The sequence below is a fragment of the Mixophyes fleayi genome, chromosome 12, assembly GCF_038048845.1.
Source record: "Mixophyes fleayi isolate aMixFle1 chromosome 12, aMixFle1.hap1, whole genome shotgun sequence".
Lineage (NCBI taxonomy): Eukaryota > Metazoa > Chordata > Amphibia > Anura > Limnodynastidae > Mixophyes > Mixophyes fleayi.
In genome coordinates, this window is record NC_134413.1 from 43636403 (window position 1) to 43648927 (window position 12525).

General features: G+C 43.0%; 1 protein-coding gene across 1 annotated transcript in view; it reads left to right on the forward strand.

Moving 5' to 3' along the window:
• The window catches only part of PLA2G4F (phospholipase A2 group IVF), a 43199-nt gene that overhangs the window by 7234 nt on the left and 23440 nt on the right, over positions 1 to 12525 (forward strand). The window contains exon 3 of the mRNA XM_075193380.1: positions 12086 to 12222. Coding sequence (XP_075049481.1) covers positions 12086 to 12222 — 137 coding nt within the window. The remainder of the gene's footprint in view (positions 1 to 12085; positions 12223 to 12525) is intronic.

Here is a 12525-nt window from a genome sequence, read left to right on the forward strand (position 1 = left end):
GACAGAGAATGTGATGACTTGATCAACCCTCTCCCCCCTCAGTCCCCAGATATAAAATCGACCAAATGATGGTAAAATTGGAAGCCGTATACAGTAATGTGTATATTATCTATAAGCATTCTAGAGCAGAGAACACTATGGGATCTGTTTACAAAACTGCGATCAGTCATAAAACCGGAGAAAACGGCTGTTTTCTGTGGAGAATGGGCAATGCACAAGTTATGAAGGTGTTAACGCAGAAGAAGTCAGATTTCTCCTACATTAACCTACTTATTGTGGGTTACTGCTATCCCCATAGAACACTTTGGGGACTGCGATGGTAGCAATTTACTAAGCAGTGAAAAGCATCGCTTTTTGCCGCAAACTAACGCCATCTCGGGATGACGTTGGTTTACCTCTATGGGGTCCACTGAATCTGGAAGGACTTAACATGATCTCCTACCGAGTCAAATTCAATGTGCATGCACAAAATTTAGCCGAGCAATTCATAGAGTGCTACCTTTGGCTCGGTCAATGGGCTTCCTGCATTTATTTTTCTTCTAAAATGTTCCTAATGGGCTGCTGAGCAGAGTCTCGCCCCGGGACAAATTTTGCCAAGCCTCCTCTGCTCCGATGCATAATGAGTGGTACCGCTACTCAATAATAAATAGACTCCTTTAGGTATAGAATACAGCTTTATGGAGATATATGGTACCAGAATGATTGGAAAAAAGGTTATTTGTAAACTTTAATATTTATACTGTATTTTAAACTGAACCAATTTCACCTTTTTTTTCCTGCAAAATAATATTTTAAGTACTTTTAATAGGATTCTGTAAGAAAAGTCTACACTGAAAATGTCTACAGTCATTAGATCGACAAACTTAAAATGTCGACATGTAAAATGTGTACAGGGTTGTAAAGTCAACCATCAAAATGTTAATAAAAATCACTAGATTTAAAACTGCAATACATGGGGGGAGAACAAAACTGTGTGCCCCCCCCCCCCCTCCCCCCTGTCGAAGTCAGCAAATTGGATAAAGTCATTTCAATTAAAGTCTAGCAAACTTGGTTGTCTTTGTCTGAAAAGATGCGCACGGTACGCTACGGCGTACAAGGGCACGCTACGGCGTGAAAGGGCGTACGCATCCACTACACGTGGCAGCAACAGTAATTGGTCTTTTACCATACATTCGCACAAACACGCATACTTATAAAATAGTACACATTAATGGTAGTTGCAACACATAGTCAGTTATGTCGAAATATAGTAGTATTTATATGTTATATCAGAGTTACATGCATATTAGTGAAATACACGGAACGGGTTGAAGGAATAACATCATGAGTGGTATCATAATGAACCTTGTTACATATCCTACTGTTTGGTTCACTCTGTGAGGGAATCACAGCGTGCATACGCAAGGTATGAATGATAGGGAATTATGAACTACTTAAGACTAAGGCATCTTGGTGGGAAGAGCAGAGCATACCCCCTGCAGAGATGACCCCCTCCTTTGGATTCCTTAGGATGAACCAGCCAATGATTGACAATCCCTTGGACATTCCTGAGACCTGGACCAATAGATGCAAGCTATACCATCTTCATTGTATTACTGTATTTGATTGTGTATATAAGCAGCAGCTTGTGATCCAGATTGCAGACATCTTGTCCCCAGACTTCAGGATTGAATGACTGCACTGGATCCAGAGCGCCTGCGATAAGTAACGGCTGTATTTACTATTACTTCGCTTGAGCATATTATTCTACTTATTGCGAATAAATCTTTGTGCTTTGGAAACACAAATCGAGGTTCGACAATCGTTATTGGTCAGCGACAATACGCACATAACAATTTGGGGGCTCGTGAGCTTTGGAGGTTTCGTTGCAGATGATATGCAAGACCAACGGATTTCGGTTCCTCAACAAAGGGTGGAGACGCGTCATAAACGGGTAAGAACGCATGGTGTTCAAAACCTGAATTTTACTCTGTGTTGCGAAACCGAATGTCCGTTTTGCATTATCTAGGGCACGCTAACTATAACCTAGGGACAAAAGAGAAAACTGTTTCTTTTTTCTGTCATTGTGCGTTTTAACTGTATTGCATTGCTTAGCGTATGTGTATTTCCTGCTGTGTGTACGCGAACTTCCGGTAGATTTTCCACGTGGTTAAACAATCGTCTTGATAGTTGTTATTATATGTGCATAATATAATTACTTGTGAAAACCTCTGGGACATTATTACTATTGTTGGGAATTCTTTTATTATCTGCGCAGAAAAGGTGTATGTCGTGTGATTTGTTGACTTTAAATACACTTAAGGTTTATCTATTGCAAAATAGAGTGTCAGTTGCTGTTTGACGAGGCAGGTGCCCAACTGGTGTACGGTATACAAGGCAGGTATACCGGGGGGTGGAAACTGAATAAGTTTTCGCGACGTGCACCCAAGGATAATCGCATCGCTTACGGATTAGCTTTAAGCGTTGCGATTGCACTGCACGGCAAGGAAAGCCGTGATTGTGACTTGGGAGTAACGGGGAGGAATTACGTTGGTAAGGCTGGTAATTGACTTTACCGGATGCTACCAATTGTAATAAACTCAACAGATTTTTTTGTTGGAGAGTCAGGGGTGATCAGGAAGCTGATAACCCTTTAGTCCGCATTGATATTTCTGTATTAGGGGTCCTTGTTTAATACAAGAGGAAGCGAGTGGACGCGGCTTGTAGCAAATACGTCCACAGGCCGGTAAAATATCTCAAGCGGTAGTGTTGAAAATTAGTGGCTGAATATTGTGTTATTTCTGGGACCCTATTGTTCAATATGGGTGCTAAGCAAACGCTAGAGAAGGCCAAGGTGCTGCCTAAGGAAGGTCCTATTGGTTCAGCGAGATTTCTCATGTGTAAGAAATATGGTGCATACGCAACTGCGTATTGCGACACGTGGGTCAAGATGAACAAAGGTTGTGATAGGCCTTTCCCAACAATAGGGAGTTTTGATGCAGAGGTACAAAATACTGTAAAAGATAAAGTATGGTTGATTACCTCAACGAAAGTGAGGAATAAACATAATGATTGTTTAAAATTGTGGCAAATGGAAGGTAACACGTGGCACAGCAGCGAATGCAAAGCGGAAGTAGGCGTGGCTAAAAGCGCGCGCACAACGGAAGTAACCGTCGAGAAGCGTGGCGAACTCAGCGCAAGCGCGCCCCCGCCACCTTATGTGGCGGGAGGGGTAAGTACAGCCGTTGTTAAAACTGAAAATAGAAAAATTGCTAAGTTGTATCCTGTTTTAAGCCAGTTTAAATCAAGTGTATCTGAAAATCAAGATGAACCCACTGTGATTTCGGCCATTGCCCATGCCGTTAGTGTACTAGAGGCTCAGCGCAAGTATGAGAAAATGGCTGAGTAAGGTGAGAGTAGCGTGATCACTAGGAGTGAAAGCGTTCTAAATCTAGAACCAGAAAATCCTGTAGTGTTCCCTGAAGTCAGTGTACCAGAGGGTGCGTTCCCAGTCCGCACAATATCAGTTCCCAATGGGAAACCGGATAAGGATGGTGTAGTTCCTTTAAGAAATGTTACAATGCATTGTCCCTGCACTAAATCAGAATTACGTTCCATTATGACTGAATTCCCAGATCCTAGAAAGGAGTTAGCTAAATGTCAGAAATTTGTTAGACTTAGGAAATGCCCACGAACCAACCAATAAGGATTGGCGTGTAGTGTTGAGGGCGTGTCTTCCTCCCAATACTAACATTCAAAAATTTATTGAAGATTGTTTGTTGGAGGAAGATGACACCTTGACTGATGAGATTAACCAAAAGAATATAGAAAGAATTGTCAAACACTTAGCTATATGTTTTCCAGTAGTGATGAATTGGAGTAAGATTTTCACCATAAAACAGAAAGACAGTGAAACTGCAGCGGATTATTTTGGTAGAGCTCTTGCATCAATGACACAGTTTACGGGGATATCAGTTAGAAGGGAAAACCCACATCATAGGGAAGTAGCGGTAACAGTACTGATGGATGGTTTAAAGGAAAATCTAAAAACAAGAGTACAAACCTCAACCCCTGGTTGGAGAGGCAGCACGGTAGATTCTCTTAGAGAAGTTGCTGTGGAACATGACAAAAATATCTTTAGGAAAAGGGAAGAAAAGAGTGATAAGTTGAGTATACAGGCATTAGGGGAAATGCATACACGACCACCAGCATATAACCCACATAACGGGAAACGCAGAATGTTCAGATGTTACAATTGCGAAGAAGAAGGACATATGAGAAAAGATTGTACAAAGGGAAGGTATAATCCTAATGAAGGGTGACATAGATATCCTCCAAGGAGGGATTCACATAGACTAGAAGACTCACATTTACCCGCGCTTATTACAACAGCAAATGCTGCGCGGGAAATCAATAGTCAGCGCTAGGGGTCAGGTCATACCTGTAGTCTACAGCCAGTGAGGTTAACTGAGAGTCAGAGTGAAGAACCAAAAATGATAGTTGACATAGCTGGTAGGAAACAAACTTTTCTTGTAGATACAGGGGCGGCCCGATCTGTGATAACCTCTCCTTTCAATCTACAGGTGACCAGTAAAACTATTCCAGCTATGGGGGTAACGGGAAAAGTATTACATTATCCTCTAACTAAACCCGCCGAAGTTACTATCGGGCCTCTGCATACTAAGCATTCGTTTCTCTTGGCTGCAGCGGCTCCTACTAACTTGCTAGGGAGAGACTTGTTATGTAAAATGGGATGTGTCATATACTGTACTTCTGATGGTGTGTTCTTAGATATGCCTGAGAAGGTCGCACATGAGGTACAGGATATATTGGACACCCCTCAAAGGTTAATGTTACACTCTCCTGTTGTAGAACAAAGTCCATCTCAATTAAAGGGGATGTTGCTGAAAATACCAGGTTCCCTATGGACCAGAGATGGACAGGACACTGGACTGATGGCAAACGTAGCCCCTGTCATGGTCAATCTAAAAAGTGGTAGGATAGCTCCAAAAATCCCACAGTATCCATTAAAACCGGAGGTGGAACTAGGGGTATATCCTGTTATTGAGAGGCTGTTACAACAAGGGATTTTAATTCGTACAGCCAGTACAGCAAATGGTCCCATTTTCCCTGTGAAGAAGAATGGGGGGAGGGGCTATAGATTAGTCCAGGACTTAAGGGGAATTAATAAAGTTGTTGAGAGCCAATTCCCCGTAGTGCCGAATCCAGCTGTCATCCTCATGCAGATTCCACCGTCTGCCAGTCATTTTACTGTCATTGATCTATGTTCTGCTTTCTTCTCAGTCCCTCTTCACCCTGACTGCCAATACCTTTTTGAATTCTCCTACAGGGGAGTGCAATACACATGGACCAGACTACCCCAGGGGTTCATTGACAGCCCCAGTATTTTCTCCCAAGCCTTACATGACTGTTTGCAATCCTTTCAACCCACAATGGGTCTGTTCTAATTCAATATGTGGACGATTTGTTGTTGTGCTCTGATTCTTTTATGTCATGTTTACATGATACTAAATTGTTGTTGCTCCATCTCTCGCAAACAGGGCACAAGGGGGCAAAGGATAAATTACAGCCATGTCAGACTAAGGTCAAATACTTAGGGTACTGCCTCACTAAGGGGCTAAGACACCTGACAACCGACAGAATTGAGGCCATACAACACATGACTCTGCCGCAGAGCCAGAAGCAGATTCGTACTTTCTTAGGGATGTGTGGATACTGTAGATCCTGGATCCCAGGTTTTTCTATTCTGGCATTACCATTGCAGGAGCTAGTCTCTTCCTCAAAACCAGAACGTGTTGTACACACAGAAGAGTCAGAGCAAGCGTTCTTTAATCTTAAAGATAGTCTGACTAGAGCACCTGCATTGGGAATACCTGATTATGAAAAGCCTTTTGAGCTATTTTGTACAGAAGCTAATGGTTGTGCAGCAGGTGTCCTCGCACAGAAACATGGTGACGCTAGCAGACCTGTAGCATACTACAGTGCACAATTAGACAATGTGGCAAGATCACTCCCAACATGTCTCAGAAGTGTAGCAGCAACGGCTCTTCTGGTAAGTAAGAGCGAGGACGTAGTATTAGGACATAATTCAACTATCTATACACCCCATGCTGTATCAGCTCTGTTAAATTCAGCCCAAACCAGACATGTTTCTTCAGCTGGATTCACAAAGTGGGAACTAGCCATGATGGCACCCTCAAACATCACCATCAAACGATGTAGCACCTTAGATCCAGCTACATACCTTCCGTATGTGTCTCTAGAGACACAAAGGGTGGGAGGTGAGGAGACCCTGGTTGATGATGAGTTAGGCAAGAATACTGACACGCATGACTGTATGGAACACCTGAATCAGACCTTTACTGCAAGGCCCGACATACGTGACACCCCCTTAGAAAATGTAGATTTTACGTTTTATACAGACGGAAGTTGCCATAGACAAACAGAGACAGGAGAGCTAAGTACTGGTTACGCTGTTGTAGACGATCAGGATGTGGTAGAAGCTGAACCCCTTGGCCCACCTCACTCAGCCCAGGTGGCGGAACTAGTAGCACTAAGGAGAGCGTGTGAATTGGCAGAGGGTAAATCAGCCAATATATATACTGACTCTAGGTACGCCTTCGGGGTAATGCACGATTTTGGGGCCCTTTGGCGTCTTAGAAACTTTACGACAGCAGCAGGTACACCAGTGGCACACTCACAACACATAAAAGGACTTCTGACAGCGATACAGTTACCCAGAACAGTAGCCGTCATAAAGTGCAAAGCCCATACCTTTGAAGAAGACCCAGTGTCATTGGGCAACAACAGGGCAGACGAAGCTGCTAAATGGGCAGCAGGGCAACCTATGACTGTATCGACCAAGACTATGATGGTTTTTCAGACATTAGACATGCAGAAATTAATTGAAATGCAAGATTTGTGTTCCCTGCAGGAAAAGGCGGTCTGGAAGGCGAAGGGATGTGGTCAAGAGTCCTCAGGACTCTGGCGGGATGGACAAGGTAAGCCTGTAGCTCCCCAAACATACTATCCAAGCCTGGCTGAAGCAGCACACGGCCTGACTCACCTGGGTAAAGAAGGTATGTGCAAACTGGTGAGAGCATACTGGTGTGCTCCTGGATTTTCCTCTCAGGCTGGTAAGAAAGCAATGTCATGTCTTACTTGTTTGAGGAAAAATGTTGGGGAAAACTATTCCAACTGAGCCATCCCACATCCCTTCTACAGACGGACCTTTTCAGGTAATACAAATTGACTATATCTAATTACCACCGTGCAGGAATTTTAAGTATGTGTTAGTGTGTATTGATGTGTTTTCCGGTTGGGTAGAAGCATATCCGGCAGCCACTAATACTGCTGTGTTCACTGCAAAGAAAATTGTACAAGACTTTGTGTGTAGGTTCGGTATCCCTAGAATCATTGAAAGTGATAGGGGTACCCATTTTACTGGTGATATCTTCCAAAACATGTGTAAACTCATGGGAATCAATAGCAGACTTCACACCCCTTACCGACCACAAGCCAGTGGTAAGGTGGAGAGAGTAAACGGTACTATAAAGAACAAGCTGGGTAAGATAATGGCTGAAACTGGGTTGGCATGGCCTGAGGCTCGAACCACTCCTAGACCTCCTCTTAATCTGTCCCCCTTTGAGATACTGTTTGGACGACAACCTCATTTGATCGTGAGTCCACAAGACGACTTGAAGTGTAATAATGAAGTGACTGTACAATATCTTATAAGAATGAGTAGACAGCTAAAACAACAACAACAACAAAAACTAAAAATGCTGTCACCTGGTATGCCAGAAACGAACTGTCATGATGTTGAACCTGGAGACTATGTTATGATCCGCAATTTCTTACGTTCAGGTTGTTTAACAGACCGTTGGGAAGGCCCGTACCAAGTGCTGCTGACCAGTACTACATCACTGAAGGTTGCAGAGAGAGACACTTGGGTCCATTCCACCCACTGCAGGAGAGTCCATAATCCGGAGAAAGTGCAAGATAAAACTAAGACCGACAACAAAGAGTTGTCACTTGTGAGCCTGTTCCGGGAGACCTAAAGCCTGCAGTCGAGACACCTGAACCAGAGACGTTGCCTCAGAACTATCTTTCCAGCGATGGAGTAGGGGTTTTTGTTTTTCTTTTGTTCCAGGATTTTCCTTGTTTTTACTCTTTCTAGGACATTCTATTTTTGTGAAGGAGGATGGAGGACGGAGGAGAGTTCTGGGAGTGATACGGATGAAATGGAAGCCGAAGAAAAGTTAATAGGATACTCAGAGCTGCCCATTATCAAACTTGGTACAGGGGTTATGAAGAGATCTGCTAGCTCAGGAACTCGGAGGCAGTGTGAGGGGCTATTGTCTGATGAGTATTGTATCTGCAAGTTCTGCGACTCCCTAGTTGAAGAGAGATGCATCCAACGATGCCAGTCCCCCAGTACTCTGAATATAGGCGGGCATCCTTTGGAGGATTATCACTCCCTGGTGGGTAAGGTGCTAAACCAAACCGAGTGTTGGGTGTGCTCTCATGTGCCTCAAGGGCAGCATAATATAGGACTAGTGCCATTCCCTCTAAACATATCCGAAGTACTCGAATTGAGGGGTGGGAAGCCCATAGAAGGGAGGTACAATAACACTAGGTCCCCTAGTCTGACGCTTCAACAATACTCCATAGGCAGATCTTTGCTGTGCTTAAACATATCTCATGCAAAGCGCCTGGAGAATTGGGAGGCTGACCTATCGGATCAGACAATGGCTCGCCACACTCATTTTAGAGGGAGACTAACAAGGTCACTACTAGGCAGGAATGTTGATGGAGGTCACAAATTAGGGCGTATAACTAAACATAAGAAGGTATCCATTGGAAAAGTCTGCAGATAAATGTAAAAATGTCATTAATGCTGACACGTGTCTAGAACAAATGGAGACACTGGGCATGAGTAGTTTTATCAGAACTCTGTGTGATATAATTCATGGGCATACTGCTCCTTTATGTTCTCCCTGATGATGTGTATTTTGTTTGTGGGAGGAAAGCTTATTCCTGGGTGACTCCGAGTTCCAAGGGCTTGTGTTTCTTAGCTAAACTGGTTCCTGAAATCATGACTATTACTCATGAAGAAATGGTTAATATTCACAAAACTACATCACCACCATACATACACACACACAGTATGAACACCGTGGCAAGAGAAATATGATTCCTGGTGAGGAACCCATAGCTACAAAATTGATTAGTGAAACTGCTGGTTTCCAAGTGATGGTTGCTCTAGATCTCACCAGGACCGCTCGGGGAACATTAAACTTTAAATCTATCCAAGACCTAGCTAAATTAGTAGATAATATCACCGAGATGTATGATGACACTTTCAGGTATACTGGAAGGGAGCTACAAGCGTACAAGAAGGAGTTGGTGCAACATAGACTGGTACTAAATTATCTCACCTCTATTACTGGTGGGTACTGTGTGACACTGGCCACCCAGTTCGGTGTCAAATGTTGCACGTACATTACTAATAATACGGATGACCCTAAAGCGGTTATAGACCGGAAGATGGATGAAATTTTACAGCTGAAATGGGAATTTCGAAAGAGCCATAATTCTTCGTTATATGAGGTCGGGGAAAAGGTGGCGGGTTGGTTCTCTTGGTTGAACCCTGTGAAATGGTTCTCCGGTCTGGGGAAGTGGGTACAGGAAATGGTTGCTAGTGTAGGTAAGCTTCTTCTCCTTATACTGGGTGTCATCTTAGCAATTGGTTTAGCTGTCAAATGTGTTCCTACTGTGTTGAAGTGTGGAAAACGGTCTTATAGGAGTAACACTGAGAAAGAGACTGAAAGGGTGGTACCAGATACCGAGATCATGGTCTGTGAAGAAGTATTGTATAATCTTGAACTTGAAACGGTGATTGGGTGATAGTTTATTACACTATCAAAGGGTGGAGCTGTCGAAGTCAGCAAATTGGATAAAGTCATTTCAATTAAAGTCTAGCAAACTTGGTTGTCTTTGTCTGAAAAGATGCGCACGGTACGCTACGGCGTACAAGGGCACGCTACGGCGTGAAAGGGCGTACGCATCCACTACACGTGGCAGCAACAGTAATTAGTCTTTTACCATACATTCGCACAAACACGCATACTTATAAAATAGTACACATTAATGGTAGTTGCAACACATAGTCAGTTATGTCGAAATATAGTAGTATTTATATGTTATATCAGAGTTACATGCATATTAGTGAAATACACGGAACGGGTTGAAGGAATAACATCATGAGTGGTATCATAATGAACCTTGTTACATATCCTACTGTTTGGTTCACTCTGCGAGGGAATCGCAGAGTGCATACACAAGTTATGAATGATAGGGAATTATGAACTACTTAAGACTAAGGAATCTTGGCGGGAAGAGCAGAGCATACCCCCTGCAGAGATGACCCCCTCCTTTGGATTCCTTAGGATGAACCAGCCAATGATTGACAACCCCTTGGACATTCCTGAGACCTGGACCAATAGATGCAAGCTATACCATCTTCATTGTATTACTGTATTTGATTGTGTTAATAAGCAGCAGCTTGTGATCCAGAGGGCAGACATCTTGTCCCCATACTTCAGGATTGAATGACTGCACTGGATCCAGAGCGCCTGCGATAAGTAACGGCTGTATTTACTATTACTTCGCTTGAGCATATTTTTCTACTTATTGCGAATAAATCTTTGTGCTTTGGAAACACAAATTGAGGTTCGACAATCGTTATTGGTCAGCGACAATACGCACATAACACCCCCCCAACAGCTTAACCAACCCTTGTGCTGTCAGCCTAGTCTTGTAGTAATAAAAGTGTGGGAACCCCCCTGGTATAATGCCAGTCCAGCCTCAGGTCAACATGGGATGATCGGTTTAACAAGCCCTGTCCTGATGGCAGTAGAGCTCTTCTCACACCCCTAGGGTGGTGGGTGTGGGGTGGTAATAATGGTTTAATTGTGAAAATCCATTTTGTCCCTGGTGTACTACAGGACTCTGCATTCCCAAGTGTTTAGGCATGCTGGCGCTTGTACAAGCATATATAGCACCAGCATATATATGGCTGCCAGGACATGCTGGCACTTGGGGAATCACAAGTGCCAGGAGCCACTGGGATTTGTAGCGCAACAAGGAAAAAATAAAATAAAACAGACTTAAGTGTAAAAATTATGTTAATTGAAATAAAAACTCTCTATTTCTCACCAAGATCCAGGGTCTTCATCTGTAATAAATCCAAGGATCCTTGCCAACATAAAAATTTCTGACACGCAACGCAAGACTAGCTCCTAAGAGCTCCGCCGCAAAATGAGCTCTTGTCGACAGTAGTCATATTAATAACATGGGTATTTCCCACAGCTTGAGTGTTACTGGGTGCCAGCGGTAAGGCTGAACGTACAGCTTCGCCAGGCCAGTGTGGGTACATCTGTGCATGCCTGACCGGGCTTGTCAGTTCACACATGCACAGTGGAACTGGAAGTCTGGGCACACACACTTTAACATCTTCTGGTTACAGGCTCCTGTATTACTAATTGACATATACACCAATCACATGTGCTGCTCCTGCAGTCACTGAAAGTCACTTATGATATGAAAAACAGCTAAGGTGCAGTATAGAATTAAAATCCTATTTGGCAGTGTGCACCTTGATTTGTGCATGTGGGCCTAAACTTCAGTGCATGGGTTGGTGTAGCAAGATGGCCGTGTTTGTGAAGGAGCAGAACTTTCCACTGGCTGATGGGCGGGAGTTTGGCAAAGCGACTGTGTGCCTTGTGAAGTACGAGTAGGTGTGTCCATGTGTCTAGTTTTGAAGAACAGTACAAAAATGAAGTAGGCCTACTTAATTTTATTTGTAAACCTTCTAAAAGAATCGCAATTTATTGATCTATTCATTTTGGAAGTTAAGAAGATAATTATGGTTTATCTTCTGGCTAATACCATATTTCCTTATGTATTTTTGGTCACTGGTGAATGGAAACTTCCCCGAGCTTTCAGTTTACCTATCTCTTACCCAATTGTTTCACACTATCCCTTCTGAATCCTAATGACTTTCATTCTTTACTGTCCCCAGTATCCGAGGCAGATTGCTATGTTCAGTTGCAGCTCCCCACTGCATCTCCACTCCCTAACAGGACAAAGGTTATCTACAATTCCAGTGACCCAGAATGGAACGAAACCTTTCACTATCGTATTCATGGAGCAGTCAAGGTGAGACCTGTAAGCAGAAAATGACTTTGTATCTTGGCAAGCAAGTGAACAGCTTATAAATGCTGCATATTGAAAAAGAAGTTTATACTCTAATGTCAGATGTGATTTATCACAGGGTTACAGTATAAAAACACACTGAATATTGCAAGAAGGTTTGAACAAGTAAATATACTACCATACCAAATCTATATCTGTAGAAACATCCGTTTATATTGTCTCCCAAATCTTTGATTCATATAATTTAAATAGTATTTAGATTTACTTGGAACATTTTCGGATGTGCTACCAATTTAAACATGGGTT